The sequence below is a fragment of the Leptodactylus fuscus genome, chromosome 1 (genome assembly GCF_031893055.1).
Source record: "Leptodactylus fuscus isolate aLepFus1 chromosome 1, aLepFus1.hap2, whole genome shotgun sequence".
Classification (NCBI taxonomy): domain Eukaryota; kingdom Metazoa; phylum Chordata; class Amphibia; order Anura; family Leptodactylidae; genus Leptodactylus; species Leptodactylus fuscus.
Window position 1 is genome coordinate 129,309,318 of NC_134265.1, and position 23,889 is coordinate 129,333,206.

Here is a 23,889-nt window from a genome sequence, read left to right on the forward strand (position 1 = left end):
ACAGATGAGGATCCAGCATGCCTTGTATAAAAACAAACCTTTATTTTGAAAAAAAAAATTTCTTTTCTTTTAAAAAATTACAGCTTGAAAGTGGACATACAAATCATGGTGACAGATGGTATAATGCCAGTCAAGCTCAGGCAAAAATTAGACTGACGCGTTTCGATAGTCAAGCTATCTTAGTCATAGTCCATAGAATCTTAGTCATAGAAATACACATGTCTAGGTCTGTCTTTGGGAAGACCAGGGTGGGTGGTCATGAGTGGTGGCAGGTGGTTCATTCATGGAGGATCTCTCTGATACGTTGTGATCAGCCCAAGTCCATGAACCAGATGACAAGCATGAACCAAGCTGTAACTACAGGATACCCAGATGAAGAAGCACTACTTCTCTGAAGATGTAAGCTATTGAGACATTGACTGATGTTTCTGTTATTTTGGACATTTTCCCTGATCCTGTGTTTTCCTTCCAGATATTAATAAACCCCTACATTGATTTATAACAAGCTGACTTCTTCCTATCGTGTTAAGGCCTACAACACGTGGTCACAAGTTTCACCGCAAATACAGAATATTTAACAGTAAGCAAGTTCATTTTTGCTGTATATTTGTTTTTCAGCCAGTGCCTTAGACATTTTAACACTGTCATCCTTACATGATGCAAAATTCTGCTTATGCTTTCTTGTGTTGCAAAATGTTTCCATTCTTTGAGCAACATATAGACAAAGATAAGATGACCACATGCTTTTTGTGTAAAGTACTGAATAACAACTATTCAAGTTGAAACTATAAGGATTTAAATTTTCAGCATAAAGAAAAAGGGAAAAAAAAAGTTCACAATATGAATGATCATACAGCACACCAAATACAAATGTGCACCGTGACCAGTCAAACATTGAGTATTGGAATCCTACTAATATTATAAATGTGAAAGTTTGTGTGTTTGAATGTTTGTGAGTTTGTTCCGATGTTTGTTCCACAATCACGCTTCAACAGGCGAACAGATGTCCCTCAAACTTATTGCCCGGTTGGCCAACCGCGAACACCGAATTCACGGACGGTGTAGGCTCAAAGTCCTGCGAAGGCTCAAGGACCTGCGATGACGTCACAACGTCAGGCGTGGCGCTCTCATTGGACCAGGCAACAGCGGGGTCGGAGCTATGCAGCCACAAGCCAGCCGCACAGGCACAGCAAAAAAAAAATGGCGTTGTGCAAGTCAGCAGTCGAGAGCCACACACGCCACCATCGCTGGAGCCCGTACACAGCGTGGAACGGTGAGTCCGTCGGGGCCCCTGGGGGTGGGAGGAGGCAGAGGGCACTGTGCCGGACTCCTGCAGACTGCTGTATACCTGTGCCCCGCACCGTGTATGGCTGCGGTGCCAGCACTGCAGTCTGCCGACCCTAGCCACCCCTGTAACCTCGGTGCACAGGGAGCTCAGGGTGGGGTGAGGCCGGGGACGCAGATTGGGGTGGGTAAGGGGACACAGGGTCGGGAGGGTCTGGTGGGGGGGGGGAAGAGGGCATGGCGTAGGTCAGACTGGTGGGGGAGAAGGGGGTCAGGGGGCAGGCAGAAGGATCGAGGACATGGGGGAGCAGGTAGGGAAACGGGGGGGAGGGGGGCGGCGCCGGGGGGGGGGGGGACAGGAGGAAAAGGGAGCTGGCGGGCCAAAGGGTGGGGGCCCGGGGATCCATGGGCCCACAAGTCGAAAAACAGCCCTCTGCAGACACAAGGCAAAGGGAAGAGCCTGTGCAGCACTCCAGGTGGGTTGCGCAGGGGGTCAGGGTTCCACGGACGAAGTCGCGGGTGTTGCTAGTTATAGTATATATTAAAATATAAATCCAGCACATATTGGAAATTATTGAAATTCAATAAAACTGTACCTTTAATCCATGTTTTTTAAAGTGGCTCTATCATTTCCAGATACTCCCAGCGTCCCCCCCCCCCCCCAATTCTGCTACATTCACTTTTCTTAAAAACTCAGCTCTACTACCTCACTGTTCTTCCCTTACGCAACCTTACATAGCTTCTAGTATAAACAGTGCTATCGTACAAAATCAACAACTGCATGTGTTTCATCACAACTGTGACATCAAATGTCTTCTTTGCAGTTCTTGCAATATCCTGGTAATAAGTATTGCAGGACACCTTTGAACCTGGAATTCATATGACCATCCCCGATTCCCCTCTCCCTACTATAGATTTTCTGGTAGTACTTATGTAATTAATAGAGATGAGCGAACGGTGTTCGATCGAATTGGTATTCGATCGAATATCAGGCTGTTCGAGATATTCGATTCCAATCGAATACCAGGCGGCAAACGCACTAAAAATTCATATCCCCTCCCACCTTCCCTGGCGCTTTTTTTTTTTGCACCAATAACTGTGCAGGGGAGGTGCGACAGGAACTACAACAACGTAGGCGTCGAAAAAAAAATTGGAAAAAAGTAATTGGCTGGCTAAATCAGGTGACCTCCACTTTATATGAATGGTGGATTTCAGATTCGGTTCATATGAGACTGTGAACTATGTGACTGTGAGACAGGGATAGATGTACTGGCAGGGTTAGCTAGGGATTACCTTTATTTAGGTAGGAATGTTACTCAAACAGCTGTTGCGTTATGCGGGAGCTGACTTTTTCTCATAGGAATGCATTGACCGGCGTTGATTGGCCGAATGCCATACAGTGTACAGCATTCGGCCAATCAACGCTGGTTCTGCCGGAGGAAGCGGAGTCTAAGATCGGTCCACAGCAGTTTCCATTGTGGTCCGATCTCAGATGTAGCAGTGTTGAGTGCACAGCTCTGCTACACCTGAGATGTAGCAGAGCTGTGTCAACTCTGCTATACCTGAGATCGGACCACAATGGAGGCTGCTGTGGCTGATTGGCCGAACGCTGTTCAATGCATTCCTATGGGAAAAAGTCAGCTCCCGCATTATTAGTGGTGTAATACAGGGACTTGGGCTTGTTAGATGCCCCCAGACATGCTTCCCCTGCTGTCCTTGTTGCATTGCAGAGGTGTTGTCATCATTTCCTGGGGTGTCATAGTGGACTTGGTGACTCTCCTGAGTCGAATGGTGGGATCCCCTGAAACGAAGCATTTTTCCCCATAGACTATAATGGGATTCGATATTCATTCGAATAGTTGAAAATTGAGGGGCTATTTGAAACGAATATCGAATATTTCACTGTTCGCTCATCTCTAGTAATTAATAAAGTGCATTACAAAATTAAAAACATTTCGACTCCTTTCTGTGAAATCCTGCATTTTTTCAATCTTTCCCTTGTGTCTATATGGAGAACTGTTTCTGCCACACTGAGTAACGTATGGAGTAAGGGGCTAGGTAACACGTAGAGAAAATGAGGAGAGGGGAGGATCACTTCAAACCGTTATATCTCTGACATTATAAAATATACTAGCTTGCTCTTGCTGCCATATGAAAGAGGAGATTCTCTGCAGTGCTATCGGTCATATGTCTTCAAATATCACTGGGTAAAATTAGTTGAGACTAAGATACTTATATGCAGATATTATATAATTTTTATTACAAATATCCTAATTTAAACTGTATTTTCAACCAGTGATCTCAGGACATAATACAGATAAAACAGCAACCTGAGTGAAATGTGAAAGAAGAGAGCAAGTTTGCATGTTTTATAATGTCCAAGATATATAAATCTTAGGCTGGTTGTACATGACTGTGTACTTTCAGCCGGCCGTGAATCAAAGGCATGGGTGGCGCGACAGGGACATGCAGATGTCACCCGTGTGCCAGCCATGCTTCCACAGCCCCTTTCATTAAATGAAAAGGAGCCGCAGAAGCAAGGGCTGCAAAACAGGACAGGAATAGGGGCTGTTCTATATTTTGCAGCCTGGACTGTTGGCCTGCACACGTGACCGTTTAATTCACGATCATGTGTACAGGCCCATAGAAATGAATGGTTCAGAGTGCTTTCTGTGAAATACACCATCTTCAAGAGGCCTTACACAGCTCCACAATCTCATACACTGTAATGTTCAATGAAAGGCAGGAACAGATCTCAATACAGAAGCAAGGGGAAGAAGATGCAGGATTTCACAAAAAGGAGGAGACAAAATTTGTTAATAAACTATATTACAAAATTTATTAATAACAAATATTGACAAAAAAAAAGTTCTCTGAAAGTTTAACTATGCTTTTAGAGGTTATCCTATCTCCCACTCTTACCAGCTTGCCTACTATCTCTCAAAATGCAATTAGTGGACATGATTATCCAGAACACAGGACAGACAAAGCGTGATCCGAGAACTCAGCCCGCTACCTCCCTCCTTCAGAGAGCAGCGAGTCACATCGGCTGTCCTGAGATCAGATACCAGGCTGGTAACCAAGGCAATATTGTGAGGAATCATTTACATAGCAAGTGAACCTAACTGAATCTTTAAAAGCAATGTATTTAGGAAAACTCGAATTTACAAGCAAGCAGTATAGATAGGAATATCCCTTTAAGCTGTTCATGACATGAAGGGATATTTATTTGATTGACTACTGTTTAAACACTACATATCCTCTGCAGCACAAACTATGAGGAAAGCTGCTGCTGCCTAGAGCGATAGCACAGGGTCAAAGGGTAGGCTTTCTGAAGGCCATGCTGATCAGCTGATAAACGTACATGATTTAATATATAATTTTTTGAATTCAGTAACTGGTCTCCAATAGCCTAAACAAAAATATCCTTCACATCTGATAAAAGAATTAGGCTGAGCTTATACAAGCACTATAAAAGTTACGAGAATGTCCTCCGAAGAACAAAACATCTGTGATTTCCATGTCTTTACTGGAAGGGGTTTGTGCGCTCTCGACCACAGCTGTGGACACCAGTGTTAGGAATTTTCAAAGTGCATTAACCTGATAAGTAAGCCATTAGCCTCTCTGGAGAAGGGGTCAATAGCTGAAATATTCATGTTAAGGGAGCCTTCACACGGAGTTTATGCTCGCTCATTCTGAACGCGCGTATCACATTGAAAGCAATAGGTATAAAAGCCTCCCTTTGATTTCAATGGGTAGCGCGCGCATGCCGGCACCCATTCAAGTCAATGGGATTTGTTTTTTATTCTGCTTACTCTGAACAAGTTTTACGTTCAGAATGAGCGGAGCGTTTACTCCGTGTGAAGGCTCCCTAAGTTTGATTTAGATATTTTAAATTCTCCAGCAGTGATGCCAATGTGTTTTAGTTTGACATATTTAGGAGATAGACATATGAGCATGGCCACATACTTCTGAATGGGTTTGATAGTGTAACAAGAGCATGGATTTTTTTTTTTTTTTTTTTTAAAGCTTGACAGCCACAAGCTGTAAAAATTTGAAGTGATATGAAAGCAAATAAACTAAGCAACTAATTATACAATATTAAGAATTCATAATTATTTTTATGTTTGAGTTGGACACTCCCAACTCCACCCAAAATTTGTCCTGACTCAGACTCCATAGCCCTGAAATTTCGACATACTTTTGGCAACAGTGTATAAATTCACCCAGCAGATTTATTGCAGTTATTCTCAACGGCCTAATTCATTGAATTTGGGTATGCAAAAATGTATTCATTTTTACCATGACATTTCATGGTCCAGAAAATACACTAGTTTTCAGAGAGAAGACTGTATACTAAGAAATGAAGGCCCCTTTACAGAATAGTTATTGGATTAATCAAGCCCATTTCTTTATAAACAAAGGGACCTACACCAGAAAAGTAGCAACATAAATTTTTACACCATGTTCATTAAAGAGCATGGCATGGTCATTGTCAAATTCATGATCATTTTGCCACTTTTCTGGTGTAAATGATGCGTAAAATCTACATCAGCTATAAGTGGATGAATATTTTATTGACACACAACCCACCGCAAATTGTTCAGCACTGTAATGGACTTAGCTGTTCTATTCACACAAGAGTATCGCACCATTTCCCTAAATCGAGAGTATTTGTGTGCAAGTAGAAAGTATTGTGGCACTCACCGATCTAGCATCCACAGTCGATGTCTCCTCCCCTAGACTTCAATAACAGAAGATTGTATATGATGACAGTGCCTGGATGCCGGCTATTAGTGTGAGTGGGGTCATTTGCTTTTCTGCTGGTTGTGGTCAGATGCCATGAATGGTAGCGTGAAACAACTATAACTACTTCCTCTGTACTGCAGTGTTTTTGTATTTAATGGATGGAAAAAGGAGAATTTTTTTATCCAGATTGTCAAGTGACAGTACTCACACAGTGCTGGCACCTAACCATTATTCAGGGCTATGTGCTAAATATATCCGGAATGACAGTAGGCACCCCGTTGAACAACTATTTATGACCTATTCTTCTGTTATTTGTAAGAACTTTGCCTTGGAACAGAAATATATGCTAGAAATCTGACTTAGGCTAAGGCCCCATAGGACATCCCGCAGAAAAAAAAGCGCTGCGGGAAAAATGCATCACAGTACTTCCCACAGTGCTTTACACAGAAAGCTTGCAGAGTTTTCCTCCACGGATTTTCTGTTACAATTATACCTATGTTGAAACCATTGGTGTTTCCGTAGATATAATTGACATGCTGCGATTTCCAAAACTGTGCCGGTTTTGGAAATCGTGGCGTTTCCGCACTGCGGTTTTTACCGCAAAGTGGGCATGGGATTCGCTAGATTCCCATCCACTTTGTCCCTACTGTAAAACGCCACGATTTTTCCAGAGGCGTTTCTGCCGCAGGCAAATCGTAGCTTCTCCGTCCCGTGGGGTCCAAGCCTTACAAGGCATAATAAGTATGCCCTAGTCTTCATAGATCTGTCCCTTTGTGACCACACATTGCATCATTTGTAAACAGACAGACCTTGCCTGAGTGCTTGTTTTCACATATGTACCATACTACCATACTTACGGTCATGGAAAAAAAAAAAAAAGAAACGCAATTCTCCATCAGTCCAGGAAATTAGCTATGGTACATACCAAATACTACTTAAGACTGAGGCCCCACATTGCAGTACTTCTACCTTCTGCTTAATAGCTCCTAACTTTGGCTCAAAAAAAAAAAAAAAAAAAAAAAAAAAAAAAAGGGGGGGGGGGGTTTTCTAGTTCTAGTTTCAGCCTAAATGTTGTGCTAATACGCAATAACCACAAAAACACAATTTTTTTTATGAAAAATAATTATATCATTCAGAAACATGACAATATCAGTAATACATGGGGACCATCAGAGATAAAATGTTGAAATAAAGGTAGAAATTTAAAATTCTTTGGGGGAAGGGAGGCTGTTTCCCTGAGAGCTGAGATATTTGGGATGCTTATGTCACCCCCACTCTGCACCCGCACCTATCCAGGCTACAAACATGCAGAATATTGCTCCTTCAGCATAGCTTCATCAAGTTCTCTCCCACCCAATTTCAGTGCATGCCTCTCAACTGAGTGTTTCTTCCTAAAAAACTATATGTTCCTGGTTATTATGCCCACTACACTTTCCATTAAATTGGTTACACCCAGCTTTCAGCTAAATGATTTAATGGAAATTCATGAGAATATTTTTCCCATTATGCAATTAAGCACATCTTATTGCATGTTCTCTATCTTCTGATGATAGAGCGGCTGGGCATGCTTATAGCAACCATAAAATTTACCATAAAACCCCTCCTTTACCAAGAAACCTTTGAAGTAAAACCCTCCCCACCTCCCCAACCCCCAGTAAACCCCCAACCCTTAATGTGTCAGTTGAACTTGGGCCTCTCCTCAGGATTATTCTGCCTGACACAGTCCCCATTCTGCTGGACGCGTGATGGCTTCCTACGTCCTGATGCTGGGGGGCGCAGATAGAACAAGAAGAGATGGCGATAACAAGGATGGCTTATAGCAAATTTCATAAATCCATCTGAAAAACAAAACAGTTTATAAATTCTAAGAAATTGTCCGAGTTGGTCTAACTCTTTAAAAGGTATATTTTAACATATTACTGTCAAATACGTCAGCACTACTAAAGCTTCAGATTTGTAATATTACACTGCAATTAAAACTCCCAAATATTGTAGAGAATGTGGATGCAGGTTGAGTTGTGTTTGTTGCCATACATATGGCCAGGTTATAGAGTAAATGGGTGATCACTTTTGTAGCCCCCACCTGCAGCCAAGATCTTAGATATAAATTAAAGGTTCTACATTGTGTTTACTGCGCAAACCCCTATATATTAAAACCATAAAGTTTTGTAGATTTCATGGAATGAATTAACTAACAGCCATGTAAAATGTTTAGTAAAAGACAGTTCAGTAACAACAGCTATACAACAAATTCCCCACCTCGAGTAAGGCCCCTAGATTCATGTGAGCACAGCTCCGAATAAACTTTGCCACTTTCAGCTGGAGGTGATCCCACAAGTGAACGAAGAATGGATGAAAACCCATCAGCAGAGAGTAAAAAGCAGCCATCAGAATCACAGGTAGAAAAAAGCTGGAAGGGAGTGAAGAATGGCATTAGATATACAGTGAATGGTAATACAAAGACTGCTGTCATCAAATGGGATCTTCCCTTAAACAACATTTATTACCTATCCACAGGACAGGTGATAATGATTATTGGGCATCCTTTAATTCCACATGTGAACCGAACAGTGGTATGCATGCATGGCCACCTTTCTATTCACTTCTATGTGACAGACACAGCAATGTACTTGGCTTCAAGCGTCCCATAGAAGTGAATGATATGGTGGTCGTGCATCAACTCCCATGGGGTCCCAGTGATCATTTAACACCTATCCTTTGGATTAGGGATACGTGCAGCATTACAAGATAGATTTTAAACAAATATACATTTTTACAGTACTCTTCAGTACAATACTAAAAGCCAACCAGAATGTCGACAACTTACATCAAAAGCAAGCTTTGCCAATTCCTCTGCAGAGCGCGTTGCATCCTGAGCTGCTAGAACTAATGACACTTCTCGGAAATCAATCATTCCACTAGCATCCTGGCGAGACAGAAAATTTCACATAATGTAGACTAAGAAACATATTACTGTCAACTGCAGACATGCTTGAGGACAACAACTGCATACAAATCATCCCTTTATTTTGCTTGCGTAAACATATGTGCCTCAAACTGTGGAGAACCCCAAAGACGATTAAACATGGCTGGAGGGAGAATATTCATATTGGATTTCTATGGCCGCAATGATATCCAATTTAACAACTTGACCCCATTCTGTGTTGGGCTCAGGGCAGTTAAAAATATTTTTTAATTTTGACATGCCATCGTAAAGCTTACATGCCTTTTATAGAAAAATACCATTGATATTTATGGAGATGCATAGAATGACATGTCCTTTACTATCATCTGGTTGAACTTTCCGGACATATCTATTTTTTCAACCGTACTCACTATGTAACTATGTACAAGACTAGGTCGGGTTCACATCAGTCAATGACAGAGATCCAACTGCATAATCTTTTAGAAATAATTTGAAGACGTAAATACAGGGAAGACGGCAAAGTGGGTGTCACAAGAGCCAGTACATCCCCAAACTTAAGTGAGCATAGTTCAGATTAAAGCAGAGATGACAAAAGTGGTACATGCACACTGTCAGGACTATTTGCAGATTTCAAGGTAAAAAGTGTGCGTCTTGAGTCATTAGCCAGTATTTGTCATGCACATGATAGGGATTTGTTGCAGAAATTCACATATGGTGAGCATTTTAAAATCTGATTTTTTTTATTTTTTTTTTTAAAGTCCACATGAAAATTTTGAAATCCACAAGTGCACACATGAATATCTGAACCAAAATCTGTACCGATTGGTTTGGAAAAGATGCCACGCAGTAAGAGTTTTTACATAATTTTTTAGTATATTTATAACTTGGTGTATTTCTAAATGTGCTCACTTGTATCAAAGACAGTGAGAAAAGCAGTCTGCTTCTTTTCAGTGTGTTCAAAGAGCACTAAATCCTTACCTTATGAAAGTAACTAAAGACACGAGAAATGACATCAGTCTGGGTGAGACCCAGCTTCTCTGCCAGCTCATCCAATCCCACACGTGAACAAACCCCCTCCAAGCAGAGATCAATCAGACCCTGCACACTGTCAAATGAGAAACTGTAGAAGAAAAGAACAGTCATCACATATGCAGGGTTCTTTTACATGTATTCAGCATCATTTCCCAAACATTAATCTTTCTGGTCATCCCAGTTAACTGCTATTCCTCTTCAGCGCATTGTGTTCTTAACGGGGAAGGAACAAAAGGACTTGGGATATAACATTAAACATGCCCGATTTTATTCCCACATCGTCTATAGGAGAAGTTTGGGTCAACTCTACACACATCAGATAGATGGTTGGGTGTACCTAAATCATTGGGTTTGGCTGATCCTAATATGTATGGGCTTTCTTAAAATCTGAACCAACATTATTTAATATTTTAATGTTTAATATGTCCTTTGATAGGTTATACATTGTCCCTAATGCAACATGGGCTAAGAAAACTTCACCTACCCAGCCTTCTTTAGAATTTTTCCAATTTCCCAGATTTTGGGGTCTAGTGGAACTTTCAAACGTCCGACAGGTGAAACTGGTGTATCTCCAATCAGCTCAAACTCAGTGGCCGGTTTCCCCAGAGCCCTGAACCAATAGATGGGAACGTTCCAATGAAGACTATGCTTAACAAAGTCAGTTTTCTACTACTGGTCATAACTTTTCCACTCACATACTTTGCCATAACTTTCTGTATGTTGTTGGCATACAACACAGGATCTGCTTTCTCTTCTGGACTAGGATTATATACTGGTAGAAACTGCAAAACAAAAGAAATTGCATGAGAATTACTCTGTCAATTAAGTTTTGCTATTTATACAGTATGGAGATGTATTAAAGCTACAGTAGCATATAGTATACAGATCGTTTAAAAAGTACCCACCAGAATTAAAGTGGTATTCTACAGTACAATAATCCCCTACCCAATAGCTAAGGAAAAACTGCTAGATCAGAGGAGGTTTGACCATTGATACCCATTCCAGTGCATGAGACTGCTGCAGCATGCGTGACCTACCGCCACTTAATTCCGGTGAAGCACAGGGGACTCCTCTGCTCATGATTGGTGGAGAATCCCTGTCAATAGGGCATCACTTCTATTTGCCAGAATTACTTCAATATTATAGTGACAAAAGATCCCTTAAACAGTAACCTTGTTACTAAAAAAAAATAATTCTTTCTTCCTCTCAATAATGCTGTTGAATAAGGAGAATGAAATAACACATACATACAGTATATCTAATCTCTTGCCTCAGAATTAGAATTTTCCGTATTTTAAACCAAAATCCACAAGATGGGATTGAATAGAGAACCTCACAAAGAAGACTATTAACATAGATTTGTGTGGTACACCATCTCTACCCTAGAATAAATTTGTGCGTGCAAGTTCCAGGTTACATTTCCATTTGTTTTAGGATGTGTACACATGTCCTTGTGCTTTCAATGCACCAACAGCACAGCAAGTCATTGTACTCAAAATAAAACAAAAAGCATCACTTTAGCGTCCCCCTACCCCGGCTCTATCAGTAAAATTATGTTCATAGAGCCCCACATATGCTATTCAGGCACCGGTAAAGTCATATTAAACTACCCCCCCCCCAAATGAATAGTAAATATTACAGATGAACGAATAGTATTCAAAACTATAGTTTCGAATACCTTGCTTCCATAGGAATGAATGGAAGCGGCCGAACACCAGGGGGTTAAGCACCGGACGCTTCCATTCATTATTATGGAGCGAGGTATTCGAATCTCTAGTAAATATAAGAGAATTACTTACACTTCTCTTTTCTGCCAAAAACAAAAAAAGGAAGCTTTTCCGTATTTTTGTAATATGTAGCGCAAGTCTAAGGTCCATGCGCACAGCGAGATCCTGGCCAGAAAATCCAGTCCATACATTGGCAGGATTACCCGGCAAAGTCCAATTAGGATGATCATTTATCACATATCTAGCTACTTCATTTGCATAAAAAATTAAATAAAATCAGCAGTTTTGTGAGCTATTGTCCTCCTCCACAAGTCCAATTAGGAGACAGACACTCCATCTATCATAGTGATCTATAATGCTGGGGGATGGGGAGGGGTCACTGCCTGCTCATGACTTCACTGTCCCATTCCATATATAGTACGAGACAGAGCTGTAAAGAGGCATGGATTCCTATCATCATAAATCGCTTTGACTTTGTAAGGAGTTGCTGTCAAAGTACAGATCGGAGTGCTGCTTTCACTTCATAGCAGCAAATACTGCAAAAGTATAATAAAATTTTAAGTCTAAATACCAGAATAAGACAGTTAAGGTAAGGACAAAAGACTAAAACACTATTCGAAAAAATCTTTAATGTCTACACTAGAAATCTGAAAAAAAAAAAAAAAAGTTGTGTTTTTTTGTTACAGATTTCTTTGACTGTAAAACGCATCTCAGCAAGAATACAGCACAAAAAAAGCAGCATTTCTATTGAGCGACTCCAGCCTCACACTTTCTCACCTCAATCTCCAGGTTGATGTAAAACTGAGACATCGTGAGCCAGAGGACCTTTAGCCTGTAAAAAGGATTGATCTCCATGTGAACAAATAACTATTAAGTGATTGAAGGGCCACAAAAAAAAAAAAAAAATTAATTACGCAAGACTAAGCCGGCACAGAAAATTTTATGAGCGTCAAATTTATCATTCATGGGCCATGTTCATTACTTTTACTATTTAGCTGTTGAAATGGCAGTCAGGCCTGTGGAGTCAGTCTGAGTCAGTTTTAAGTTTCTGTCTTTAATAACACCAGTCTTTACAGCCGTGAGCTGGCTGTGCACCAGGACGGAAAATGAATTTCCAACATCAATTACACTAGATTTCGGGAAAATAGTGAACATGGCGCAGAAGTAAAAAAAAAAAAAAAAAGTCAGTTTATTTTGTGCAAAACGCAGATTTACATAAAATCAATTGCTACTTTTTATGTCTTCTATGCCAGAACACTTTTTCTATATTGTTAATATAATTGTCGCCTGAATAAATATATATATATATATATATATATATATATATATATATATATATATATATATATGTGTGTGTATTTAACAGTGATAAAAAAAACCCCTGCTGTTGCCATTTTACTGCATTAAGTTTTTTTTATCAATAATTATTATACATCAGCCATTTATAAAGAAGTCAGATTTGGAGCTTGAAGCGGAGTGTGGAAAAATAAAGGAGCTGGAAATTTGGCTTACCTACTTTAAAGAGGACCTTTCACCACCTCTATTAAATCAAATTCTTAGTGTCTGGTAATAGGCGCTGCTCAACTTATTTCAACACATATCCTCTCTATCCTGAACTATTCCCAAGCAATAAGTACTGTTCATTTTGGTGCCTGCTATGCTGTTTAAGCTCTGTAATGTCAGTAGGGCGGTGTCGGGCAGGAGGTGTGATTCAGAGCCACAATCAGAGGCAGCCAGTGTCATTGCTCAGAATCAAACCCTTTGTCTGCTCCTGCCTGACACCGCTCTCCTGACTGTACAGAGCTTAAATACCATATGAAGCACCAAAACTAACAGCATTGATCACTCAAGAACAATGGAGGCTACAGAAAAAATTCCAAATGTGCCAGAATCAATGTGGCAGTTTCTATTACCTAATGTAAAGAGCTGGACTTGTTGGAGGATGTAAAATATCCCCTTTAAAGCCCTAGTGGGCGTGCTTAGCTAATTGAGGAGGTGACTGCAACATTTATGAACCAAGACTTTTCTAGAACGTCACAAACGTTTGCAGTGTCTCGCTCTAGTAGGTGGGTGAAGTAAGTATTGAACAATCATATCTAGGTATACCATACTGACTGCCAGATTGGAGTCGGGAAGGATTTTTTTCCCCTGAAATAGGGCAATTGGCATGAGCCTCATGGGTTTTTTTTGCCTTCCCCTGGATCAACACTGTAGGGTTATAGGTTGGACTTGATGGACTAATGTCTTTATCCAACCTCATCTACTATGTAACTATGTAACTTCATGACAAATTTATCAACATCGAGCAACATTTTATTACATTTGTTACAAACATTAACGTTACCTCTAGTCTTCAAAAATAATGCACGTGGTAAATTCCCACCCCATAAAACCATGGTTTTACATTATGTGAAATAGCAATTTTAGGACAAAAATCTGATGTCTGTGTGATGCAGCTGGAAGAACACAGATGAAAAAAATGATCACAAATATGTAACAAAAAAACAAAAGCAACACTTACACTCCATTTCCTTTCCAAGTCCAAATTGTTGCTGGCTGCAGACAAAGGAGATGCAATTACGGGGTTAGATAAAGTAAGCCATCCTTGAAATTTAATATAGAAAATGGAGAGACCATTTTCATTTATGGTTACCTTGAAGCCTGTCTCAAGTCTCTATATTCTCTTCACATAACTTACCAGTTTATTAGGATATCTCATCAATACTGGCTGTACAGGCACTCCAGCCACAAAGGCACCTGCAACAGCAGAGAAGAAATAGGTGATATAATTATTCTGGTAACAAGAAGTTACCCCCCACACCAAACAATATGGGGCATCTTGCTGATCAATAGGGGCCCAAACACGGAGACCTCCATTAATGACAAGAACTAGGGAGTTTAGCACCGCAATGTAAATGGAGAGGCACGTTTGAAACACACGTCGCCACTGCATTAATTTCAAGTTACCCCCTATTCTTTACAAAGGGTGTAAATTCTTGTTACTGAAATACCCCTTTAAGTATGCAAGCAAATTCTGCTCATTTACCATCAAATGGTCACGTCCTTACCAGGTTTAAATTTCAGCAGAACTTCTCCATTACCATTCGTGCCCTCCGGAAAGAACAGAACCTACAGAAAAAGATGCATCAACTCGTGTATAGAAGACCTACTGGATGTACATACAAAAGTAAAAAATTAAGGAAAGGAGCCAATTCAGGGGCATAGCTAGAGGGTACAGAAGTGGTAGTCGCTACCAACTCCTGGACCCCAAGAGTGTTCCAAATGTCCCTTTGTCACAAAAAGGATACCATTATTCTAAATGGCAGCAAGTAGATAGGGGGCCCCATAACGATTTTTCATTGGGACCCTGCAACAAGTTACGATTCTGCGCCGGCCCATTAGGCTGTTCTACTGAACAGGAATGAAAACGCCAACCTGAGGCCACTCTCCATGTGAGGTTGCTCGTCTCTTCACCTCCTCAACCACTTTTTTCCGTGATGCTGGGTCATGACGGGATACCATAATAGACTGATTAAATCGGAGGAGAGCTGAAGGAGAGAAGACAAAACTGTAGCAAGATTCGGTTCAAATTATCATTTCTTTACAATAAGTGAAGAAACTATACTGCTGATGAAATTCATCATGCTTGTAAGTAGACATGGCTTCTACACAATACAAAAGACATCATGAGCAAGTAATCTGAGAGCTTCATTACCTAACATTTTATTTAAAAAAATATTTTTTCCTCGTGGATATTTTCTCAGGCATTCTGTCCATGTTAGAGATACTACAAATATGATTTTTTTCATTTTCCTACAAATTATCCTCAAATTTTCTACTAGTTTATGAGGATGCCTATGCATGTAGAACATGACAGGTCAATAGGACACTGTAAAAATGCAGCCGGTGGAAACCTAGAGATTTTAATGTGTTAAATGGAAACTTATAGCAATATACCGTATTTTTCGGACTATAAGACGCACTTTTTTTCCTCCCAATATGGGAGGAAAATGTGTGTGCGTCTTATAGTCCGAATGCAGCGTGCGCAGCGTCTGTGTCCCGTCTGTGTGAATGAAAAGAAGAGCAGCACGGTGCCTGCCTGCTCTGCCCCTCCTTCCCGGTCTGTGTCGCGTGTTTGCAGGAGCGAGATCTGAGAGGCAGGGAAGTAGGGGCGGGCCAGACAGGTGAAGGAAGCGTGGTTTTAAGCTTGCCGAGAAAACCACGCCTCTTTCACCCGTCTGGCTCGTCCCTCCTTCACTGCCTCTCAGATCTGGCTCCGGCAATGAAACCACACAGACAGGGAAGGAGGGGCGGGCCAAACGGGAGGAGGAGGCGTGGTTTTCTCGGCAAGCTTGAAACCACGCCTCCTTCACCCGTCTGGCCCGCCCCTATTTCCCTGCCTGTGTGGCATCATTGCAGAAGCGACATCTGAGAGGCAGTGAAGGAGGGACGAGCCAGACAGGTGAAAGAGGTGTGTTTTCAAGTTTGCTTAGAAAACCACACCTCCTTCACCCGTCTGGCCCGCCCCTTTTTCTCTTCTTACATAGCTTCACTGCAGGGTGTCTCTTTCCATCCATGGATGAGATTAGATAGAATAGATAGATAGACAGATAGACAGACAGATAGACAGACAGACAGACAGATAGATAGATAGGAGATAGATAGATGGATAGATAGATAGATAGATAGATAGATAGATAGATAGAAGATAGATAGATAGATAGATAGATAGGATAGATTAGATAGATAGATATGTTCAAATCACCCCCATAGCCCTACAATACATATAAAACAAAAACATTACTGTGAAACACATACACATTTGGTATCCCTGTGTCCGAAAGCCCCCGGTTCTATTTACATTGGTGAAATATTATATTATTAGGTTATTAAATATTTCACCAATTTTTTTTCCTTAAAATTTTTTTTTTCCCTATTTTCCTCCTCTAAAACCTTAGTGCGTCTTATGGTCCGGTGCGTCTTATAGTCCGAAAAATACGGTATAGCAAAGAGAGCATTGTTTAGGCTATGTTCACATCATATTTGTGATGTTTAGTCTGTACACCAGGTAAGTTCTTACAGTAGATAATCTTTAGCCTGTGTACAGCAGTACATCACTAGGAAGAGGAGACATAAACTAGCAGAATAATTTAACTAATACCATTATGTTGAAAAAAAAAAAAGAATATAAAGTACATTAAATGCATAATTTGTTAAACAATGGGACCCTATGGAGGATGGATGTCACACCTTCATTCGGATGGTTAAACACTACAGAATTATCTGCAGCTCACAAAACAGAAGTCTATGGAGAAGGAAAGGGAAGGAGGAGGTTGTTGCTTCATTCTGTGCAGTGGTGAGAGCCCCCTCACTCACAATGACAGAGGTTAGCTGCTGCAGTTATTTGTCTCTTTTTCCAGAAGTTTCCTCCTCCCCTCTCCATTGAATTCTATGTAAAAAGAAACAGCCTGATAAGTGAAGGAGAGATTTTTTTAATAAGATATATTATCAATTTTATTATATTCACATGTACTATTAATTTAGGATTACTATATTTCAGAACTACAGGTAAACTTTATATGGAGGTTATAAACAGGTTGTGAAGAGTGCCCATGATGGGCAAATCCCACAAAAAAAAAAAAATTAAGTCAGAATTTTTAAAAACCATGAATGACGTTAATACTCTTTAGTACATATTCACGGTATGTACAGTAGAAATTAGGTATGGGTCTCCCCATGGCTGTGCTACTTTGAGAACGAGCAACTAGTTTCAGCTTTACCAAAGAATACACAATACCATTTGCAAATTGCATTAGTCATATAGAAATCCAGCCCAAAAATACGATAAATGTGTCAAAAAAAATAAATAAATCACACTGGTAGAGTTGGAGTCCACAGACCATTAGTGATTTGCAGAACTGAGGGGTTAAATCTTCCACTTTCCCCCTGCACTGAGATTTTATAGCAACCTGACTACAATTGTGTGTCAGAAATGACTAAAAAATTTCAATTGTCAATCGTTTACAGTGTCAGATTCTCAGTGCTGAAAATTTCTGAGCAAAACTGAATACATTTGACAAGCTACAGTTAAAGAAATAGGTGAGAGCTAAGTTAACAGACTAGGATGTGGTCTTCTGATGAACTGATCCGCCTGAGGAGTACTTAATAAATATCCCCTTATCTTACAAATACCTGGAAATTTACCAGAAGGCACTGGGCCTTTCAGAAGTTTGCTCACCTCCAATCACAGGAATGTTGAGATTCTCCACTCTGGATACAACGGATGGGAGGTCACAAACCACAGTAACAATGGGATCAAAGAAGGTGGAGTGAGGGGCCACAACCAGAAGTGGGGCCTCAGAGCTGGAGGCGCGGCGTCCACGGATGGTGATCCAGTGGAAACCACACATGAAGAACATTGTGCGGCTTAGAAGGTAAATCAGGTGATGTAGAATGCTGTGTGCATAAGGAGACACATGGAATGGAAAATGGAGGAGGAGAGATGGAAATAAATGAACATGTTGCACTGTATAATGAGGACATATAACTATATACTTCCACTACAACTGGCTTGGGACTTACGTGCGTCTATATCTTATTGGTCGGCTCAGCTCTTCCTTTGTCATCCCAGCTACACGAAGAGCAGCGATTGGCCACATCAGAAAGAGGAAGATGGCAGCCAGCAAGAAACGCAAGGGGAATAGTATTGGACCCAGGACATAAAACTGAAGCAAAGAAACACAGTAACATCAGCAACATGGTCATGCAAGTTGTTTATTGAAGAAAACTGAATCAATGTGTTAGAAGCTCTGTCTAGCAGAGAAAAAAAAAGGCTCACAATAGGTTAAAGGGAAAAAGCAGTACTTAAGCAATCCCCGACACTCCTGTTGTGACACTTGTAGTCCCAACTAGACACATGGGAATTGCTGACTACGACATTCACTGACTGCAGCAATGACCTACCTGTCTCCGTCATTACATGATGTGACATTTTCTGCATTTCCTGTGTCATGATGGGCCATGGAAAGATATTAGGGACCTGGTTAGTGTCAGATCAGAACACATGAGCGGAGTACTACTTATTTTATGCTTTTAATTCATTCTGAGCTGCTAAGGAAACTTTAAAGGGGGAGGATGAAGGGCACATGTAAGGCTCCCCCTACTGATATTTAAGAACACAAAACGATTCCTGCCCGCTCCCACTATCCAAAAGACTGTCCCTTGACATTGAAGTGGTCAAAGGAGGAGGCCCATTTCCTATTTAGAGATCAATGTAAACATCCTGATAATTGGTTTTCTAGGCCTGAAGCCAGAACGACACATGAATCAGCAGTGATGAAACCGTTTCAGGCAAAGCTTGTCACTTTTTAGATTACCTAGCATTTTCCAGCTCACATTTTTAGCAGCTGCTACATGCCAATTTCTATTGCTATTTAGGCTATGGGACCCCTAAACCCTAAAGATATGAAATCATTGTCTTTGGCAAAGGCCCAGTTCATGTACAGTATGCACATGGGTTTCCATTTGGTGAAATCCACATAAAAAAGCGGTTACCTTAAAAAACCGGTGAACCCCACAAACTATAATGGGGTCCATGTGGAGTCTGCTCAATAAATGCAGAAAAGTGTGAGAAAAGTATAGCTTGCAGGACTTTTCTCTCCGTATTTTTCATGTGGAGAGGACAACAGAATGGCCCGAACGCAAATGTGAACTGGGCCTAAGTCTGGGTGCTTTTACTAAACATATCAAGTAACCTATTATTCTTGAGATAACAGGGGACTCTGCTCATATACATGTACCAAAGTTTTCACGGGTGACATTGAACAAGCATTACAGTCTTAATAAAAATAAGTAGTCTAATCATTACAAGTCAAGCATAGGAGTATACAGCTGTATATGGATAAGACTCCCTGTGGAAGTCGCATGTAGCCCAGATAATAACATAAAAGGGAACGTAATTTTTTCACAGACCATTTCTCAGGGGTTGTCAGCACCAACACCAGTTATAAACTAAACACATGAAGAGGAATTTACTATAAACATGTATGAAAGAAGCTGGCGTAGAAGTGGCACGTTTGGCATCTGGACCGATTTGTGCCAAAGATGCATCACTTTGGCATTTTTCCATCCTGCGCCTCGCTTTAAGACTATGGGCAAAGTAGGATGAGGATGCCTTGAGCCATCAGATTTACTATAACTCGCACCAGAAAACTAGCATAAGTAAGGGCTAGTTCACACGGGGGCAATGAGGCAGATTTTGACAGCAGATTTTGCCTCAAAATTTGCTTCCATACAATGGTGGTCTATGGAAACTGCTAGTTTTTTTTTTTTCTGTTAGCAGTTTTTTGCTGCTAGCAGAAAAAAGAAGCGACATGACCCTTCTTCAGGCACATTCCACCTGAGGAAAGTAATAGAAGTGAATGGGAGGCGAAAAACGCCTAGGTTTTTTTTTTTTTTTACAGTCCATTCACTTTAGAGGAGGGGAAAACCGCCAGGCGTTTTCTGAAGCAGTTTTTACCAAAAAAAATGATCCAGAAAACGCCTCAAGGTCAAAAAACCGCTTCCTTATAGCGTAAATGTATGCCAGCCCCTGGATCTCAATAAATAAGTAACATTGCAAACTGTGTAACGTGCCCTACAGTACTGTGCGCTTAGCGTATAACAGATGCTTGTCCAGACAGAATCTCTAAGCACTCAGTACTAAAAGGATAGAGCTTTTTTTTGCACATTTGTGCATTTTGGTTTTTTTTTTTTTTTTTTTTTATATACAGCTATTTCCCAATCAGTTCTTGCTCCCAGTGGAACTTACAACCAAATTTTCATATGATGAGCACGCAAAGGTACAGGTCTATTTCCATGGAACACCAAATGACCTACTTGTAGGTTTTTGGAGTGTAAGAGAAGATGTTTGTCTAGAAGAGGATGCCAACACAAGCACTAGCAAAACATATTAACTTGCAGAAGTTACCCTGGTCCGGAATCAAACTAGTAATGCCAGTGCTGTTATGTCATCCTCTGTACTGCAGTGTAATAGTTCATTTACTCAAAGTGAACCTATATAAATTGTAGGCCATTACATGTTTCTAACTCCTTAAAGAGGACTTCATGTCCTCAGATGTGTGGTATTACATAACCTGACTGATTTCAGTTGTGATGCGCCAATGGGGTGATTGAAGGGAATTCTCTCTGATCCCAGCTGTGCAACCACACTATCCTCTGGATGCAACAATACGCCTTATTTCTATCAGACCACCACAAAAAGGATGCACAAGTAGGCCCAAATGCTTCTTAATACGGATATTCTATCCTCAGGTTATGTCATTAATATTCGGTCATGGGTGTCCAGCACACATCACACCCATCAATCAGCTGTTCACAAAAGCCACCAGAACTACACAGTAAATGCAACCAGAAGCAGATCGCTCAGTCCACTGGGTAGTGGCTGTGCAAGGTTATTCAAAAAACATAGGAGCTGATCTATAGAATCCTACAGGGCCACTATACAATGCATGGAGTCGACTGCTTTCTGCTTCCTATCTACTGTGTAGTCCCAACACTATGCCTGCTGTTAACAGCAGATCAGTGGGGATCAGTGTCCTAAAGTAGTTGTTAGAAGTAGAATTTTCGATGGCTCAGGATTTTGATCATACTTGCCCAGTCCTACTTTATCTCACACCAAAATACTGGCGTGAATTATACTTGAAATCTCTCACAGGTCAAGTGGCATAAATTTCATTTTTGAAGTGTCAGTTCTTATAAGATGTGCCAGAATTATTAAGAGGTCAGAACCACTTAATTCAAGTGCATCTATCTCCAGTGGAAGAATGAATTAAGACTGGCGTAAGAAACACCAGTCTTGGGAGTGGCCTCTTCCACAGTCAGAGACCTTACCACCAAATACAGTATTATATTCTCTGCAAAAAGGTAAGACATAAAAAGTAATAAAAGGAGAAGGGGATAGGAGGTAAAGTAAAATAATTGCTAGGGTTTCAATAGCTTTTGTATATTTTCTACATTTAATGGGGGCAATTAACCATTCCCGCTACATCAGAAAATTCCTGCCTGACACAGATTTCTATTTTGGCCCCGAGACCTCCAACAGATGTTTGAAGAGATCGCACTGTTTTCATAAGTCTCTCAGTCCCTGTGCCAGTCAGCCTGCATATTGAGACTGGCGTACGATACGGATAAGACCTGAACAGCCTTAAACTGTTAGGGTGGTGCCACCTAATGCACCATGAAGTGACTTATAGCCACTGACAGTTCCTGGGCCGCTGATTCTTTCATTTCTCTAAGTCAAAGTATTATTCAGCTGGATATAATGACTAGCAATGTAGATTTGCTTGGGATGGGGAAGATGACACACAGTGTACCGAACAGTTATCACTATACTAATTTTTGGGGCCTCCGGTGCTTTACCTTAGAAGTAGGCCATTTGTCATTACTAGCCTAGTTAACAGCAAATCTTCAGTGCCGCTAATGAGAAATAGACTGACAATTACGTGTCAGAATGAGCGTCGCGTTACTTCATGGGAACGGGCCCTAACAATAGATCAACATAACAGAAGACTACTGCCACTGGAGGCTTTTTAACCCATTGATTTCAATATGTAGCGCGCAAGACGGCACCCACTAAAGTCAATGGTATTCTGTTTTGAAGCGCTCACTCTGACACGTGTTTAAGTGTCAGAATGAGCGTCGCGTTACTTCGTGGAAACGGGCCCTAACAATAGATCAACATAACAGAAGACTACTGCCACCCCACGATCAGCTGGCTTCATCTAATATACTAGAACTAGCATAGCCAGTCACATAGCAAGTCAATTGGCCTTAGCTTGCAGTACATTTCCTGGCTGTCGCAGTGCGTACAGAGCTGTAAACCCTCTCTGATCTACTACTAATGACTTATAAGAAGGATAGGTTATCAATAGTATACTTCTAGAAAATCCTTTATCTTGTAAGCTGTAAAGTGCTAGGTCATCTTTTACATTTCCTTCCTTATCAGAAATTTATTGCTATCAGCTGCTTATCAGATTTTTACTGCTTCCCCATTGCTAGAGATGAGAGAAAGGTGTGAAGATAACATTAAATTCCATTATAGATTGCCTATCAATGTTTACCTTTATGGAGATAAGTAGAGCTTACTGTAGTAACATAGGTTGAAAGCCAGACACAAATTTGTCAGGTTGAACCTTTCTCCAATACTTTCATTTCTTGTTTCCCAAAAAGCTATGAGAGGTCTTACACCATTGCACACCTCTTCCATCCTACTGGCCCTTGTTGTCCCGATGGTGCCAATACTACAACAGGGCTCTTGTTTTCACATGTTGTAATTGCTATAGTCAGTACTCCGTGTGTTTCTTGGCCTGGTTATCTTGGAGTAAAATACTGAACTGTTTATGCCAGGGGGTATTTCCTGTTTTACCCCCATCACCCATGACAAGCCTTTATGAATAGAGCAAGAGGAGTGGAACAGATTAATATATAGTTTCTAGAGGCTTGAAGAGTAGACCAGGTGACCACTGGATACCCAGGACCTTCACTCAACATACTGTAGGGCCTGAGGAGACCTCAGAGCAGAGGTCACTACATTTTTTCCAAAAGAGTAAAAATACACCTCTTATTTTATGTTTCAAAGTTTATTAAAGATTTTCAGATATAATTGCACTCCTTCCCCAGCTGGATTTGCGGAGGTGGGTGGAAGCCGGCCTTCGCAAGATTGCCCAGCTTTATGTAGATGATCATTTTAAATCATTCTCTACGCGGAAGGAGAAATTTCCCCCAAAGCAACTTCTTTAGATACCTTCAAGTTAGGCATCTTCTTCAAACCCATATGGTCTTGGACCCTGTGTTTCCTAAATTAGCCTTAAGATTATGGGCCCCCGTCTGCTCCCACTAAAGGTGGCACCTCAGCATTCTATAACCTTCTCTGTGTCCCATCTGAACAGGTCAAGCCTTTGTGTTTAATTCGTTGGGTGACTGACCTTGCAAGACCTATTTCTCTCCAAGAGTGGTATGAGGCCGCTGGCTTTGTCAAGCGGGTGTCAGAGGGCGTGGCACACTGGGAGACGGCTTTCAAAATCTCCCTCTGTTGGCACAGGATTCTTAATCAACTGGCACACATAGATCCTTCTTATTCGAATTTTTGCTGGAGGTGGTTGTAGTCAATTC

At 40.9% G+C, this 23,889-nt stretch overlaps 1 protein-coding gene across 1 annotated transcript in view; it reads right to left on the minus strand.

Annotated features, from left to right (window-relative positions):
• Window positions 1–7,138: 7,138 nt before the first annotated feature.
• Window positions 7,139–23,889, minus strand: part of LPCAT4 (lysophosphatidylcholine acyltransferase 4) — a 28,016-nt gene continuing 11,265 nt past the window's right edge. Inside the window, exons 2-14 of the mRNA XM_075276682.1 lie at window positions 18,301–18,443; window positions 17,957–18,174; window positions 15,154–15,266; window positions 14,787–14,847; window positions 14,417–14,475; window positions 14,240–14,274; window positions 12,496–12,550; window positions 10,691–10,773; window positions 10,476–10,601; window positions 9,938–10,079; window positions 8,861–8,959; window positions 8,293–8,443; window positions 7,139–7,871 (exon numbers count right to left, since the gene is read on the minus strand). Of these exons, the coding sequence (XP_075132783.1) occupies window positions 7,711–7,871; window positions 8,293–8,443; window positions 8,861–8,959; window positions 9,938–10,079; window positions 10,476–10,601; window positions 10,691–10,773; window positions 12,496–12,550; window positions 14,240–14,274; window positions 14,417–14,475; window positions 14,787–14,847; window positions 15,154–15,266; window positions 17,957–18,174; window positions 18,301–18,443 (1,446 nt within the window). The 3' untranslated portion in view covers window positions 7,139–7,710. The remainder of the gene's footprint in view (window positions 7,872–8,292; window positions 8,444–8,860; window positions 8,960–9,937; window positions 10,080–10,475; window positions 10,602–10,690; window positions 10,774–12,495; window positions 12,551–14,239; window positions 14,275–14,416; window positions 14,476–14,786; window positions 14,848–15,153; window positions 15,267–17,956; window positions 18,175–18,300; window positions 18,444–23,889) is intronic.